Raw genomic sequence first — 18,497 nt, 5'->3', positions numbered from 1 at the left:
GGAATAGTTAGTTGTGGAAATAAATGAAAAATAATCATTTGAAAAGTAAAACATTGACTAGGCTCTTTCCTGAACTAAAAAGAAACAATCTTGCTACTCTTTTGCTAATGTAATAGCACATTTCTTTCTTGATGATTTTTAATAGCTACAGAAAGCAGGGATACAGGATCTGGCCCTGAACTGATTTTCCGCTTTCAAATTCCTTTCCTTCCTTTTCAGACTCTTTACAATACAGAAAGAGAGAGAGAAAAGGAGAAATAAGAAAATAAGAGAAGAATCATTAAGAAGTACTATCAAGAAGTATTATCAAGTGCTTTTGAAAAATTCAAATCCTTCCAAAACAGCAAACTGAGGGGAAAACAACAAAACAAACAGTAACTGGCAACTCCACCGGCACTTAGCCGCAAAGAGGCTTTTAAATGTGACACTTGGTTCTTTAACAGATTTTTAAACATAGGGACAGATATAAAGTAAAAGAGAACATAACTTTTAAAAATGGAGCATATCGAATATCACTAATTACCTGTTCATAATAGTGGATATTCTCCTCAGCCATATCGGTAAATGCTGACTTGATATCATTTTGCATATTCTGTTTCCATCTTTCCCAATCCGCTTTCAGGGCATTATTAGCACATTCCACTTTATCTTCAAGTTTTCCAATCTCTTCTGTAAGCTGAATTAGGTCACAGAGAGAAATTCATCTGTGTATTATTGCCATTAGGTGAATTCATCAAATTTAAGTTGAACATTATATCAAAACAGCCTAAGAATAACTTTTTTTGAAAAGTCACCACTACGAGGGTACTTCAAAAAGTTTGTGGAAACAGAATTAACGGATAAGAATCTTTCCATGAACTTTCTGAAGGCCCCTCATATTTCTTGTGTGTGCTAGTTAAAGTAAAAAGAACAGTGGATTCAGTCAGGGCTGCTGAGTAGAATTCTAACTCTACCACGGATTAGCACTTGACGTTGGCTACATCTCTCAAACCCTGGGCTTCAGTTTCACCATTTATAAAACAAACGAAATTGAACTACAAATTATCTCAAAAGTCTTTTGTACTACGACTGTCATTACCACTATCATTTCTGGTGACAATATTTGTGTTAAAAGATATGGTTTCATTCCTTGCAGCTTCCTAGTGGTCCTCATTTTTCAATTGTTCTTAGCAGAAAGCTTAATTAACTAACATGTTATAACATCCATACATACTATCTAGTCCAACCTGAAGGGCCAGGGGATGAACTCACCAAATTCCACCCAGATAACTGGTAGCAGAGGAAGGTTTATGTCTCAGAACAACTGAATCCCAGTCCACGCTCAACTACACAGGCTTAGCAAGATATTTATACTCATCCCTACTTTGTCCACCAACCTTTGGGCATGTAATTCACTGATTTATTCTTTTCTATGTGGCATATAGATACATATTTTATGTACAGTTACCCCTCCGTATCCGTGGGTCCCACATTTGTGGTGTCAACCAACTGCAGACTGAAAATATTCAGAAAAAAAAAATTGCATCTGTACTGAACGAGTACAGACTTTTTTTTCTTATCGTTATTCTCTAAACAATACAGTATAACAACTATTTACTCAGCATCTCCTTTGTATTAGGCACTACAAGTAATTTAGAGGTAATTTAAAGTATACTGGAGATGTGCATAGGTTACATGCAAATACTACTCCATTTTATATCAGGGACTTGAGCATCCATGGATTTTGGTGTACACGGGAGGTCCTGGAACCAATCCCCCATGGATACCTAGGGAAAACTGTATTTATATTATATTTATTCATATATTCGACATATATTTACTAAGTGCCTTATCTGTACTAGCCTTTCTTCTAAGACCTGGAGATTCAGTTGTGTAGAAAACAGACAAACCCCCCTGCTTTTTTTTACGAGTGTTTATACTCAACTGGGGAGAGACGAATAAGCAAGATAAATAAAATATGAACTATAAGCTGGTAATAAATGCTAAGGAACAAAATTAAGCAGGACAGTGGTTAGGGAATGTTAGGATGTTGCAATTTTAGATAAGGTGACCAGGGAAGGCCTGAATAAGAAAGTGTCATTTGAATAAATATCTGAAGTAGATGTGAGAGTGAAGCACGGGATTCTCAGTGGGAAAAGCACTCCTAGCAGAGGAAACAAGAGCAGTGAATCACCTGGAGGTAGAAGCATGCCAGCTTGTTCAAGAAGAGCTAGGAGAGTGAGAGCGGCATGGTTGCAGCAGTGAAAAAGGAGGGAACGTCCTAGGAAATGAGGGCAGAGAGGCAGCGGGTGACCAGATCATACCGAGCCATGTAGCCCATGGTAAGGTTCTTGATTTTACTGGGTGAGATCCAAAGCCAGGAAGGAAAATTTGATCAGTATTGAAACCATCTCTCTCATGTTTTAAAAGCCAAATATTTATATGTTACTACCATTTCATGACTGAAATTACTATATTTGCAAGAGGCCATCATTTAAGAATAATTCCTACCTCAAAGATGTTAAAATGTGAAAATGTATGTCTTAGAATCAATAAAATATGTTGTTTCTGATGCTTGTTTGAATTAACTTTTTAAAAAAATAAGGAATTTCATTTCTTTGCTCTTATTTCATTGCAGCCATGTGTGCTTTTATGTCCCTAAAAACAGATATTTAGCTTTACATAAATCCTGTATTACCCATGAGAGATCTATTTCAGTAGTAACGTTAATAACTTTCATGTTTCTGTCTGTTATTTTATTTTTTTCACTTTCTTGTTTTGTTGTGGGATAGACGACATTTATCACTTAAAAAATTTTTTTTCATTTATTTAATGTTCAGATAGAAAGTTATTTTTCTCAACACACAAAAGAAGGAAAACACTACAAACTGAATTTAAAGTCCATTGATGAGTAAATTTAACACACAAAGATTAACATCTTTAATGCATGAACAACTCTTAAAAATGAATTAGAAAAATCTTAACAGAAATTTGGTGAAGGACATGAGCAGACAAGTCACACACCCAAAAGAAACACAAGTAGCTAATAAATACATTCTAAGATGTTCACAGAAATGGATACTAAAACAGAAAAATGACATTTTTCATTTCTCAAACTGAAAAAATATGATACTGTCTAAAACTGGTGCTATGAGAGAAAAAATTTCAAAATCTTCTAGTGTAAGTATAAATTGGTGAAACTTTTTTGAAGAACAGCTGGATTCACAAAAAGAAGTCTTTAAAATGTTCATACACTTTCAACCAATTATCCTACTTCTTGAAACCATAAGAAAATAATCAAAGAAAAAGAATATATTTTTTTAATGTGGAAGGCAGTTATATAAAGGTAAAAAATTGGGACTAAACTGAATGTCCAATAATATGAGAATAACTAAATAAATTGTGGACCTCCATAAAATGTAATATAATGCAATTACTAAAATGATAATTTTGAAGAGTATTTAAGGCAAATTTTCAAGTCATAATATTAAGTGAAAAAGCAGGATGAAAAACTGCACTAAAAATAACTAGGTATATTTAAACTCCAGATATACTTCCAAACAAATGACTGAAAAAATTTTATATATATATATGTTTTGCCAAAAGGGAAACTTATTTAATGTAAATGCACACATTAATAAAAAAGAAAGACCTTGGATCAACAATCACTTTTGCATCTTAGGAAACGAGAAAATGAAGAGCAAACTAAGCCCAGACCTAGCAAAGGGAGAAAATAATAAAAATTAAAGCATAGATAAAATAAATACAAAATAGAAAAAAAATAAGAGAAAATCAATGAAACTAAAAGTTGGTACTTTGACAAGATCCACGAAATTGGCAAACCTTTACCTAGATGAACTAAGAAAAAAGAAAAGACCCAAATAACTAAAATCAGAAATGAAAGAGGGATCATTATAAGCAAATTTACAGAAATCAAAAGGGTTATAAGAGAATATTACAAATAATTCTTGGTCAACAAATTAGATCATTTAGATGAAATGAATAAATACCTAGAAACATGCCACCTACCAAGACCAAACTACGAAAGTTTGAACAGAACTATGGCTGGTAAGATAAATGATTATCATTTTTTGGCTTCCTGATGCAGGATTCTCTTGAGGATTTCTTGCAAGGCTGGTCATGTGAATTCCTGAAGTTTTTGTTTTCTGGAAAATACACTATTTTTTCCCTCATTTCTGAAAGACAGGCTTGCTGAGTATAGTATTCTTGGCTAGCAGTTTTTCTTCTTTTAGTATTTTGAATATATTATCCCATTTTCCTCTGGCCTATAGAGTTTATGTTGAGAAGTCTGCTGTTAGTCTGATAGGGGCTCCTTTATAGGAGACTTGATGCATTTGCTTGCTTCTTTTAAGATTCTCTGTCTTTGAGCTTTGCCAGTTTGACTATAATGCATTTCGGGGAGAATCTTTTTGGGGTGAATCTATTTAGGGATCTTTGAATGCCATGGGTTTGAATGCCCATGTCTCTCCCTATACCTGGGAAATTTTCAGTTATTATTTTGTTGAATAGGTTTTCCACGCCTTTTCCTTTCTCCTCCCCTTCTGGAACACCCATGATTCGAATGTTTGGGCACTTAAGGTTGTCTGCTATCTCAGATTTTTTTCATTAAAAAAATTTTTTTTTCTTTTCTTTATCCTCATGTTTTATTTCTAGAAGACTGTCTTCAAGATTAGGAATTCTTTCTCATGCTTGGTCTAGCCTGCTGCTTAAGCTCTCAGTTGTTTTTTTTGTTTCAGTGAGTGAATCTTTCTGTTCCATGAGTTCTGCTACATTATTTTTTAAGGTATTAATCTCTTTGTAAGTATCCTTTTTCATATCCTGGATTTTTTTTCTCATTTCATTATGTTGTCTGAGTATTCTTGTATCTCAGTGAGTTTCCTTAAGATTGTTGCTCGGAATTCCTTTTCAGTCGTTTCAAGGGTTTCCTTCTGTATAGGGTCTGGTATTTGAGAATTACTGTATTCTTTTGGTGGTGTCATATTTTCTTGGATTTCTGTATTTCTAGTATCTCCACATTGATGTCTGGTCATCTGGTAGAGCAGCTGCTTCTTCTATTACTCTAGTAGGGATTTGAGGACAGAGACATCCTCTTCCTTTTTCTGGTCTCTACTGGTGACACTCGTTGTGTCAATGCAGTTGAGTGTCTGGCAGGCCACCTACACAGTGGCTGTGGCTACTATTGTGGCATCAAGTGGCTTCTGTGGCAGCTGTGGTGGTGGTAGTGGCTGTGATGGGCCATCCTTGTAGAAGTGGTGTTTTTGATGTGTTCCTTGCTTGCTTCCAGCCAAGAGATGCTACCCTTGGCTCTTGCCTAGGCTCCCCAGGCCTGTTCTGCTGCTTGCCTGCTTCCAGGCAGAGGGAACAGCTGCCCTCAGCTCCTGCTCTGTTGCTTGCCTGCTTCTGGGCAGAGGAGGCAGCTGCCCTCCATGTATTCTTTCAGTTAATTATTTGGCTACATCTTAGAGAACATCTCTAATGGGATGTTTACTGAATAATAATAGTAGGCTGTGGGTGGTAGGGAATAAGCAAAAGTAAAATTGTTGAAAGGCCAAACTCAAACAGGATCTGGGTCTGCTAGAAAAAGTTCAGGGACTGGTTAGGGAGCCTCACTCCTCTGGATTACTGGATAGAATCTTGCTATTTGCATACCCAGATGGAGCTTATTAACAGAATCCCTCCTGCATCTAGGAGGAAGAGATAGGTACATATGCTAATTGTAACCACCCTGCTGTTCTCCTCTGCTTATGCTTTGCAGTCTAAAATTGCTATGCACTGAAGTGGTATTACTGGCAAGTGGCTCTACTGAAACTGGTTTTAGGAAACATAGTATCTAAATCATATATTATATCTTCCTCCCCTTCAGGATGGAGCTTAAAATGGTGTCATAAATGATTTACAACAAAGCCTCTTCCCTTGTCAATCTGTAAATTCCCATCATTAAAGCCCTTGGAAGTGGTAGTCAGGTTGGATGGTGGTTCTGTGCTGGACAAGAGCTACCATGTTCCTAGAGAAGAGGTCTTTGATATCACTGTCACCCACAAAAAGGTTTGTAGCCTTATCAGCACAAACACTGGGATTAAGAAAACTGAGAAAAGGTTAGACTGAATTCAGTTGAAGCCCCACTTCTGTCTTTTACAGGCTATGTGCCATTGGGTAAGACTATTTGTTGAAGCTCTAGTTGCTTCATCTGTAAAATGAACATAAAAATACCCATTTCACAGGGATTTTTATGAATATTACATGAAATAATGAACATTAAATGAATTACATAGTTACATTAAATGAACATTAAATGACTAACAATGTGCCTACTAAATGTTTGCTATTACCATCACTACCACCACCATGATCATCATTATTAGATGGTAAAACTGACACTGATTCACTCTCTTCTTCCAGTATTTTGGTCTCTAGTAATATGTCATTCTTCTGACAGCATCAAGGTCTTAAGACAATTTCTATTGCTATTTCTCAATCTATTCTCACTAGTGTAGATGATACATGAGCTTTAAATATGTATGATCAATTCCTCTCATTTTTTTTTTGTGGCTATATCTGAGTATTTTTTTCTTTCTTTGATGATTTCTTCACTACTTTAGTTGGAAATGCAGAAAAGAGACATTAGGTTTTTCTTCATACTGAATCATCTTCTCATAATTCAAATTCTAAGAAACACTAGTTAATAAGCATAAAACACCTAATTCAAATTAAGAATGATCAGGACTATATCTTTCCTAACAATTTATGCAGGCATAATGTAATTAACTGTCCTTCCCCTTAGTTGACTCTAATTTTAGCAAGTTCTTTGGTATAAGGACTATGCATTCTGACTGTGCCATCTGTCCAGGCTCTGACAAATCAAATATACTCAACAAAAGTTAACCTAATTGGGAGAATGAGATGTGTTTGAAACCTGCCAAGCCAAAGGAGCCCCTCTAGTGAACTGGTACTCCTCCACAACCACACAGCAGGTTTCAACAATAACTCTAACCATAGGAAATTCAATTCATATTCTCTATTGCAAAATAGCATGGAAATGACTGGGTTTTAAAAAATTTAAAGCTTGCATAATTCTTTTCATGAATATTGGAGGTAATTTGGCCCTCTGTTGGTGGAAAAACCAAAGAACCAAGTAATCCTTTTTCACCAACAAAATATTGTAATATGAGAATAAGTAATAACAAAAGACTGTAAGGTAGTAAGGGAAGAAAGGTTAATATTTAAAAGCAAAGCTAATGGGCAATCTCTAGCTCCAGTTATGTTCAGCTAGAAATTAAGCCACACAATTAAATAAAGGTCATTAATACTAAGAGCTATCCTTCTCCAATAATGATTACATATCTATAGTAAAAGTACCAGCAGTAATAATGACCATTTATTGCATTTCTGCTATGGGCCACTAAGCTATATGCTTTTAAGCTTTATATAGTTTTAAGCTATATGCTTTGCCACATTATTTCATTTAATCTGCATAAGCAACTTGCAAATTTGGGATTACCATTTCCCTGTTATGAACTGGGAAACTGGGAGAAAGAAATGAAGATATTACACAGCTGTACAGGGACTCACACCAAGGTCTAAGTCAAAGCATATGTAATATTTATACTGACTGAATAGCACAAGGCATTGGGCTAGCTTTCCTGTGGTTTTCAAGGTTGAACTGTTTCACCTCTTAATTTAAGGAGTTTATAACCTATTATGATAAAGGTATGCAAAAATCAAAGACGATAATAAAAAGCAGTTTCCTTGTACCAACCAGCATCACCCCCCCCAAAAAAAAAAAAAAAAAAAAAAAAAAAAAACAGGTTGCGATACATACCATAATGGAGGGAAAAAAATAAAGTGGTATATAAAGATATAGAATGGAGGATTAATTCTGATTGTAGGGTAAGGAACGTTTTGACACTTAATCCACGAGGCAGTGACTGGGGCAAGGAAACACCTAGCTGAGGGTATGGCATGAACACAAGCACAGAGATTGTATGATACAGAGTGTGACAAAAGAATGGCAAGGAGGCTAGTTTGAGTGGGCAAGGAGAAACATGGGAAATGCAGATGGAAAGGCGGGTTGAAGACTGACTACCAGAGGATGGATGATATTAAGCATGAAATGGATTCTGCAGGAGATGGTAAGAAACTGAAGGTTCTGACCAGGCAAAGCTGTACTTAGATAGATGCTTGAGGCAGAGGTATGCAGGGATGGTTAAGAGAGAAAGAAAGGAGGAGGGAATGGAAGGTAACCAGTTAACCAGAATGGAGACTAAGGAAATAAGCATGAAAACATGATCAGGAGGATTTGGTTCATTCCCATTCACTCACCCACCCAGCAGCATTCACTCAGCATCCATCTAGTCTGTGTTAGGAACTGAAGTGGAGAGTAAAGAAATAGACATTGCCCTCATGAATTCATGCCAATGGGGAGAAATAAAAAAGAAATGGAGGGCTGGCCAGTTAGTTGGTTAGAGCATGGTACTAATAACACCACCATTCAGGGTTCAATCCCTGTACTAGCCAGACACCAAGAAACAAACAAACAAACAAACAATTGGATAAAGAAAACATGAAGAGCATTTCATTTAAAGCAAACTGCAGGCATAAATTCACAAAAGCATGTTTACTTTGGAGTTTTTGAAGATTTGCAGGTAGTTCTTTAAGGTTGGTACCTAGAGTATCAGTAGGGGAATAGCAAAAGATGAAGACAGAAAGGCAGGTGGTTGCCAGGTCCTAAAGGGGTTTTCTGGGTGCATTTATATTAAAAAAAAAAAAAAAAAAGACAAGTGGAGTTTAAGAAAGAAGACTGAGGGGCAGTGGTAACAGTCAGATCCCTGACGACAGGGAAACAGAAGACAGTAAAATGCTGGAAGGCAGAATCAGGAGGATCTGGCCTCCTGATTAGATGTGGGAATTGAGAGAAAACCTTGCTGCTAAGGTTAACTGGAAGAACAGGTGGGGGTAACAATGGGATAGGAAACGAAGCCCTGAAAGCAACAGTAGGAACACAGACACGCATTGTCCCAAACAGTCATGCAGGGTTAGGTATCTCATTATATAAACGTTCAAAACCATTCAGGGCATCAAACCACTTTTGGAGGTCAACAAGAGTTAAGATTACACTTAAGCCTCGAACTTCCAAAGTAACTTTGCTATACTAATTTGAGTGGTTTGGACAAGTTGGGAGGTGACGTGGACATACCAATTGACATACCAACTGCACCTAAGCAAAGCCTAATATTTTACATAATGAAAAATGAGAGCTATACGTCTAAGGAAGAGAAGTACAACTATTAAAAAAAAACTCTCCAGAGAAATGCTTTGCATCTCTGAACAGGTGATGTGCAGCTCTGCTCTTTTGGGAGACACCTCTCTCCAATATCAGTTTTTAACTTGATATTTTAATGATGCTTCAATTGTTCTAGAATTCCTTTTAGAACAAGAAACAGTGATATGCTTATTTGGAAACTGTTAAAACACTTGTATAAAATGAATGCCTAATCTACCTCATTAAAATACATAAATAGATAAACCTGGTTCTATTTGTTGCCTGTGGCATCTTTTGATACAATCATTTATTTAGAAGTGCTAAGTTTTCAGGGTTGTCTGAAAACTGTAAAACATTTTACTAGTTCTAGGTATAGTTGACCTTCGAACAATGCAGGTATTAGGGGCACTGACCCCCACACAGTCAAAAATCCACATATAATTTTTGATTCTCCCAAAACTTAACTACTAATAGCCTACTGTTGACTGGAAGCCTCACCAATAATAAAGTTAATTAACATATATTTTGCATATTATATATATTATATACTGTATTCTTACAATAAAATAAGCTAGAGAAAAGAAAATGTTATTAAGGAAGTCTTACAGAAGAGAAAATACATTTACAGTACTATACAGTATTTACTGGGAGGAAGTCCATGCATAAGTGGACCCACGCAGTTTGAACTTGTGTTGTTCAAGGGTCAACTGTCCATTTGAATGCTGTTCACATTTAATTAAATAGAAGCTTTAAGTTTGGTGTACCTATAGCAGAATCAAGTCACAGTGAGAAATGCAAACAAATTCAGGAAACTTTGTATGTATAGTGACTGGGGTATGGGAAATTTGATGTGAAAAATAACTGAAAATTTTTCTACTTAAAGCCCCCCAAAAAGGAGAACAATATTAGAGAATTTAGAAGCAGTTTATGCTCATCAAGAAAACTACCTTTTGATACTTACGTACTAAATCAATAATAGTCTTTATTCATATAGTTAATAAATGTTTATTCCTGCCTCCTACGGGCAAGGCACATGGCAGATGTCATGAGAGCTACAAGCATTCTAATGAGCACATAGTTTTTTGAGGCTCTTGGGGCTAAATAAATCTCACAACAAAACAGATTCTTACATTTTGGAGTTTTCCTTAGTTCTAAAAAAAAAAAAAAACAGGATTAGACTCTGAATTGTTTTTTAGTTAAAAACTGTTTTATCCTGAGAGGGGAACATGACCGACTTTGGTAAGCTTATGACATGATTCACTAAAAATTATTATTATTATCTCACAAAGGGAAAGCAAAAATTGCTGATCCTTGAAAAGGGACAAAGTAACAGAAGAAGAAATTAAAGAAAATAATGAAGAAAAAAAATCACTAAAAATAATAAGTCCACCATTAACATGAACATACTAAATGTTAAAGTAATATTTAATTACTATACTTCATTATTTCTCATTTGTGGAAAGTATAGTCTAAGAGGGGGGGTGACAAACAGAAGAATACAAGATGCAAGATGATCATATCATATCCCATCTACTGCAGCATCCCAGATTCAGCTGAAGGGACTTCCCTCCTTTAGTTATAATATTGGGCTTGTTTCATTTCTTTGATTCAGTTCAAGGTAATCCAGAGAATGGCCTGATGACTAAAAAGGCCAAAAACAGATGTACCGGGTTCCATAAACACCAGCTACAGCTTGTCATCCCATTGTGAACGTTTGTAAGTCATGTGGGAAAGTGGGAAAAATAACAGGGATGAATCTAAGCAGACCATTATTACTAGAACACAAAACCTACATTCTGTTGATAAGGGTTCGAGGGACCATTTTACAACTATAGACCATAATAGTATTTTAAAAAAATTTTTTTTAATTGATTGTTGGGGTACAACATCAATCTACCATTACAAAATGCAATCGATTCTCATGGTATCCAAACAGCTCCTGACACCCCAACCCCATGCAACCCCAGTTCTGTTCCCCTCCCCCCAAAAGTCCAATGTATTATTGTGATTGCTGCATCCCTTTTCCTCCTTTCTTTCTTTCTTTATACATTCATTCATCTATTTTTTTTTTTTTTTTTATCAGCTCCTACATATGAGGACAAGTGATATTTCTCTTTCTGTGCCTGGCTTATGTCACTTAACATAATTTTCTCTAAGTTCCTCCATGTTGCTGCAAATGGCAGTATTTCATTCTTTTTTTTTTTTTGTCTTTTGTCTTTTTCCGTGTCCGGCAACGGATCGCAACCCTCAGTGTTGCCCCCGTACCTCGCTCAGCCAGTGAGCGGGAACCGGTCTGTATGTGGGATCCGAACCCTCGGCGGGAGCGCCGCCGCACCTCCCAAGCGGCGCACTTATCCAGTGCGCCACCGGGCCGGCCCGAGTATTTCATTCTTTTTTATGACACAGTAGTATTCCATTGTATAAATATACCACATTTTCCTTATCCACTCATCCAATGATGGGCATTTATGTAAGTTCCAACTCTTGGCTATTGTAAATAGAGCTTCAATAAACATGGGAGTGCAGGTGTCCCTTTGACATGATTTCCATCCCTTTGGGTATATACCCAGCAGTGGAACTGGTGGATCGTTTGGCAGTTCTATCTGTAGTTGTTTGAGGAAACTCCATAGCATTTTTCATAATGGCTGCACCATTTTACAGTCCCACCAACAGTGTAAGAGGGTTCCCCTTTCTCCACATCCTTGTCAGCATTTAGTATTCTCTGTCGTTTTGATAACAGCCAGTGTACCTGGGGCAAGATGATATCTTAGCGTGGTTCTGATTTGCATTTCTTGGATTCTGAGTGATGTGGAGCATTTTTTCACATGTCTGTTGGTCATTCCTTTATCTTCCTTTGAGAAATGCTTATTCAGCTCCTTTGCCCATTTTTTAATCCAGTGACTTGTTTTTTCAGCTGTTGAGTTTCTTATATATTCTGGATATTAGTCCTTTGTCAGATGCATAGTATGCAAATATTTTCTCTCACTCTGTTGGTCTTTTCCCTCTGTTAACTGTTTCTTTTGATGTGCAGAAGCTTTTTAGCTTGATTTAATCCCATGTGTTTATTTTTCCTTTTGTTGCCTCTGCTTTTGGGGTCTTATTCATAAAGTCTATGCACAGTCCTGCATCCTGAAGAGTTTCCCCTATGTTTTCTTTTAGGACTTTCATAGTTTCAGGATGTACATTTAATTCTTTAGTCCATTTTGAGGTGATTTTGTTACATAGTGAGAGGTACAGGTCTAGTTTCATTCTTCTACATATGGATACTCAATTTTCCCAGCACCATTTATCAAAGAGGCAGTCTTTTCCCCAGTGTATGTTCCCGATGCCTTTGTCAAAGATCAGATCGCTGTAGGTATATGGGCTGATATCTGGGTTGTCTATTCTGTTCCATTGGTCTATGTCTGTTTCTATGCCAGTACCATGCTGTTTTGGTTACTACAGCTTTGTTGTATAATTTGAAGTCAGGTACTGCTATGCCTCCAGCTATACTTTTTTTTTTTTTTTTTCGCTCAGGATTGTATTGGCTATTTGGGGTCTTTCACTGTTCCATATGAATGTTAGAATTGTTTTTTTCCATTTCTGTGAAGAATGTCATTGGTATTTTGATTAGGATTGCACTGAATCTGTAGATCACTTTGGGTAGTATGGACATTTTCACAATGTTAATTCTTCCAATCCAAGAGCATGGAATGTCTTTCCATCTTCTTGCGTCTTCTTTAATTTCTTTCAAAAGTGATTTGTAGTTCTCACTGAAGGGATCTTTCACATCCTTGGTTAACTTTATCCTAGATATTTAATTTTGGGGTGAATATTGTAAATGTGCTAGCTTTCTTGATTTTTTTCTGCTGGTTCATTCTTGGAGTATAAAAGAGCTACTGATTTTTGAGTGTTGATTTTGTATTCTACAACTTTGCTGAAACTCTAAGAGTTTTTTTGTAGTCTTCAGGCTTCTCTATATACAGGATCAGGTCACCTGAAAACAGGGATGTTTTGACTTTGAATTTTCCAATCTGTATTCCCTTTATTTCTTTCTCTTCCCTGATTACTCTGGCTAGTACTTCCAATACTAGGTTAAATAGGAATGATGAATGGGCATCCTTGTCTTGTTCCCATTCTTAAGGAGAAAGCTATCAACTTTTCACCAGTCAGGATGATATTGGCAGTGGGTTTTTGTATGTGGCTTTAATTGTGTTCAGATGCATTCCTCCTGTACCTAATTTGACAAGTCTTTACCATGAAGGGATGCAGATTTTGTCAAATGCTTTCTCTGCATCTATCGAGATAATCATATGGTTTTTGTCTTTGATTTTGTTAATGTAGTGTATCACATTTATTGACTTGTGTATGTTAAAACATCCTTGCATCCCTGGATGAATTCCACTTCATCACAGTATATAATTTTTTGGATTTGTTGCTGTATTCTATTTGCTAATATTTTATTGAAGAGTTTTGTATCTACATTTATCAAAGACGTTGGTCTGCAGTTTTCTTTTTTTGGTCTATCTTTGTCTGACTTTGGTATGAGGGTGATGTTTGCCTCACCAAATGATTTTGGGAGAATGGCCTCTGTTTCAGTTTTTTCGAATAGTTTGGAGAGAATTGGTATTAACTCTTCTTTAAAGGTTTGGTAGAATTTGGCAGTTAAGCTATCCAGTCTCAGGCTTTTCTTTGTTGGGAGAACGCTGATTGCATCTTCAATCTCTTTGCTTGTTATTGGTCTGTTCGGGTTTTCTATGTCTTCTTGGTTCAGTCTAGGTAGCTTCTATGTGTCCAAAAATTTGTCCATTTCCTCCAGGTTTTTGAATTTCTTGGCACATATTTGTTTATAATAATTTCTAATTAATCTTCATATTTCTGTGGTATCAGTTGCAATGTCTCCTTTTTCATTTCTAATTTTTGTTATTTATGCCTTCTTTTTTTAATTAGCCTAGCTAATGGCTTGTCTATTTTATCTTCTCAAAAAAACAACTTTTTGTTTCATTAATCTTTTTTTTTGGGGGGGGGGCTTTCTGTTTCATTTAGTTCTGCTCTGATCTTAATAATTTCTTTCCTTCTACTAACTTTGAGGTTGAGTTGTTCTTGTTTTTCTAGTTCTTTTAGTTGTAGCATTAGGTTGTTTATTTGCCATCCTTCTATTCTTCTGATGTATGCATTTATTAAGAACAACTTCCCTCTTAGTACTTGCCTTTGCAGTGTCCCACACGTTTTGTTATGATGTGTCACTATTTTCATTAGTTTCAAGAATTTTTTGATTTCCTGTTTAGTTTCTTCTTGGACCTATACATCATTCAGAATGTTGTTTAATTTCTGTGCATTTGTATAGTTTCCAGAGTTTTGTCTGTTATTGACTTCTAGTTTTAATCCATTCTGGTCTGAAAAATACTTGAAATAATTTCAATTTTAAAAAATTTGTTAAGACTTAGTAAGTTACTTACCATATGATGTATCCTAGAAAACGTTCCATGTGCTGATCAGAAGAATGTAAATTCTGTGGTTGTTGGGTGAAATGTTCTGTAGACATCTGCCAAGTCCAATTGGTCTAAAAGGTGGTTTGGATCTTGTGTTTGTTGATTTTTTGCCTAGGTGATCTGTCCAATGTCAAGACAGGGGTGTTCAGGTCCCTAAATATCTATTATATTTGGTTCTATAACTTTCTTTAGGTCTAATAGTGTTTGCTTTATATATCTGGCTTGCACATGTATATTTATGATTGTTATGACTTCTTGCTGGGCAGCTCCCTTTATCATTATATAGAGGCCTTTTTCTCTTTTTATGGTTTTTGCTTTAAAGTCTATTTTATCCGATTTAAGAACAGCTAATCCTGCTTGTTTTTGATTTCCATTTGTGTGGTATATCTTTTTCCATCCTTTCACTCTTAGTGTGTGTCTTTACAGATGAAGTGAGTTTCTTGAAGACAGCATATAGTTGGGTCTATCTTTTTAATATAATCAGTCAGTCTGTGTCCTTTGAGTGGGGAATTTAATCCTTTTACATTAAGAGCTATTATTGACAGGTGCTATTTTACTCCTGGCATTTTACTGATTTTTGTTTGGATATTTTAATATCTTTTGTTCCTTTCTTTCCATTTTATTGTTTGTCTTCCATATTTTTGATTTTTTGAAGTAGTTAGATAAAGTTGCTTTGTTTATTGTTTGCATTTTTGTTCTTCCAGTGGGTTTTGTTCTTTCTTGTGTATTCATGGTAGTAATGGTTATTTTTCAGATACCAGGTGCAGAACTCCTTTGAGAATTTCTTGTAGGGCTTGTCATATGGTGGTGAACTCCCACAGTTTTTGTTTGTCTGGGAAGTATACTATTTGTTCTTCATTCCTGAAGGACAGTCTTGCTGGGTATAGTATTCTTGGCTGACAATTTTTGTCTTTTAGTATTTTAAATATATCATCCCTATCTCTTCTGGCCTTTAGGGTTTCCAAAGAAAAGTCTGCTGTTAGTCTGATAGAGGCTCCCTTATAGGAGACTTGATGCTTTTCTCTTGCTGCTTTTAAGATTCTCTCTGTGTCTTCGAACTTTGCCAATTTGACTATAATGTGCCCTGGAGAGGAACTTTTTTGGTTGAATCTGAGGATCTTTGAGCCTCCTGAATCAGAAGGTCCATATCTCTCCTTATATTGGGGAAGTTTTCCACTATTATTTCATTGAATATGTTTTCAATGCCTTTTCCTTTTTCCTTCCCTTCTAGAATACCCATGATTTGCATATTTGTGTGCTTAAGGTTGTCTACTCTCTTAAATTTTCTTCATTTTTTAGAATTTTTTTTTTTTTTGGTCCACATGGGTTATTTTCAAAAGGCCATCTTCAAGATCAGAAATTCTCTCGTCTGCTTGATCTAGACTGCTGGTTAAGCTCTCTGTTGTGTTTTTTATTTCACAGAATGAATTCTTCAATTCCACAAGCTCTGATACATTCTTTTTGAGGGCATTTATTTCTTTGTACATTTCCCCCTTCAGATCCTTGATACTTTCTCATTTTGTTGTGTCATCGGAGTCTTCTTATATCTCACTGAGTTTCCTTAGGATTGTTGCTTAAAATTCCTGTTCAGTCATTTCAAGACTTCCTGTTCTATAGAATCTGGTATTTGAGAATTATTATATTCCTTTGGTGGTGTCATATTTTCCTGTTTTTTCATATATCTAGTATCTCTATGCTGGTGTTTATTTATCAGGTTGAGCAGTTGCTTTTTCCAGTACTCTGGAGTGGGGACTGAAGAGAGGGAGTTTCTCTCGGTAGATGAGTTTTATAATGACAGTCAAATGGGGTTTTTTAGTATTGGTTCCAGGTAGACACAGTACTGTAGTCTCTATGTAGGTACTTTGGCCAAATTTGGTGTTGAGTTGCATGACAGTGCCTCTGTGGCCTACTCCCTGGGGCACTTAGTATTTCCTTGCTTACTGAGGTTGCTGACACTATTTTGGTTCATGAGGATGTGAGCAATCTCAGATTTTGGGGGTTAGTGCCTTGGAATTTTCTTGCTCTCAGGTTATGGTGGGTGTTCTTGAGCAGGCCTGCTGGCACCCTGACTAGCTCCCCTTGACCCTGATGAGTGCACTGGGATATACTAGTGCTCCTCAATTTGAATGGGTGACACTGGGTGGGTTTTCCCTTTTTTTTCCTCTTTCCCTGGATTCCACTGGTGCTTCTCCTTCTGTCTATGCCAATGAGTGGTCAGCAGGTCTCCTATGAGGTAGCAGTGGTGGCTGGTGTGGCAGTGAGCCACACTTGTGGTGGCAGTTGCTGTGGTGGTGGCTGTCACAGCCCTCTCCTTCAGCACTAGTGTCTGCAGCAGTGGCAGAGAGTGATACTGATGGTGCAGGTGCCTGTCATGCAGGCACCCTTGGCAGTGGTGGGTTGGGCTCTCCAGGGAGGAAGGGCCGGGCTTTGCCAGGGTTCTGTGCAGCTGCCTGTCACACGGGCTTTCCAGGGAGGAAGGGCCAGGCTTTGCCAGTGTTCTGTGCAGCTGCCTGTCACAGTGGCTAGGTCAGGTGCTCAGGGGGGCGAGGCTGGGCTTTGCTGGAGTCCCACATGGCTGACTGTCCATCGGTGCCAACAGCAGCAGCCAGGTCAAGCTCCCAGTGGGAGCTGGGTCCAGTCTCTCCCAGGGTCCCACGCGGCTGCCTGTCATGCAGGCATCCTCAGTGGTGCCTGGGTTATACTCTGACCTTTACACTACTTTTAAATTATTAAATTTTTGAAGCAAATATAGCTACCAGCACCAGCATAGATGCATTCAATCACTCTAGCCCATTTAATCACATTGGAGGTTTTGTTTCTTATAACCTCAATACTGATTTTAGGTGAAACCAATGTGGAAACTCTACAGTATTTTAATAATTTTCATTAAAAAGGGCTTTTATAAAAATTTATAAATTTTAATTCTCTATTACTGTTACAAATTTAAATTTGTAAGAACATATCTTCACTTAAGTACAGCTATCAGAAACAGATCCAATATTAAAGTTACATAAATCTATTCAAATGTGGTTAATTTATTAGCTTTTTAAATCAAATTGTTAACTAAAATATGAAAAGTAAAAAAATTGTAATTTTTTCACAGAACATTACTTTAAAATAGTACTTATTGACTTAATAGAAAAAATAACTATTTAGAATCTTATAAGAGAATAAAGAGAATTTGTTCTTTCTTTCTTATTTTCTTTAATTTTTTCACATTTCCAAAATGTGATCTTGGAAATTATATCACAGATATCTTTTTATTTATTAGTAAAATATTAGAGGTGTAAATTGTATTCTCATTTAGGTCAGGATAGCAAATAAATTACAGAAAAGATTTTTAAAACTGTTAAAAAAGACCTTACAAATACAAATCTCCAAAGATATTTTATAATATATAAAATTTGGAGACAAATTCTATAGTACTTGTATACTCATCAAGCAAATAAGATGTAAATACAAAGGTACTCCAAAAAGTTTGTGGAAAACAGAATTAAAAGATAATATGAATCTTTCCATGAACTATTTGAAGTGCCCTCATACAATATCCAGAGTGCATACATTTGATCTAACACCAAACATTTGAAAATAATTGGGCTTTTCTTCTTAGAGATTGAAGTGTGCTTAAAGTTGATTGGGTAGGTCTTTTGCTCTTAAGTTTGATCTTTTGATGCCATTTCTCTCAATATGTTTCCATTAGAGAAGCAAGAACTTTCCAATTTACTAACAGAAATAATTATTTCATTGAATTCATTTGGCCATCCCAC

At 36.3% G+C, this 18,497-nt stretch overlaps 1 protein-coding gene across 1 annotated transcript in view; it reads right to left on the bottom strand.

Moving 5' to 3' along the window:
* Window positions 1-523: 523 nt before the first annotated feature.
* The window catches only part of SNX7 (sorting nexin 7), a gene marked incomplete at its 3' end in the record, with an annotated part of 81,395 nt that continues 63,421 nt past the window's right edge, over window positions 524-18,497 (bottom strand). The window contains exon 9 of the mRNA XM_008592181.1: window positions 524-676. Within this exon, the coding sequence (XP_008590403.1) occupies window positions 524-676 (153 nt within the window). The remainder of the gene's footprint in view (window positions 677-18,497) is intronic.

Source organism: Galeopterus variegatus, unplaced genomic scaffold, assembly GCF_000696425.1.
Source record: "Galeopterus variegatus unplaced genomic scaffold, G_variegatus-3.0.2 Scaffold7639, whole genome shotgun sequence".
Classification (NCBI taxonomy): Eukaryota; Metazoa; Chordata; class Mammalia; order Dermoptera; family Cynocephalidae; genus Galeopterus; species Galeopterus variegatus.
This window is presented reverse-complemented; position numbering and strand designations above follow the sequence as displayed.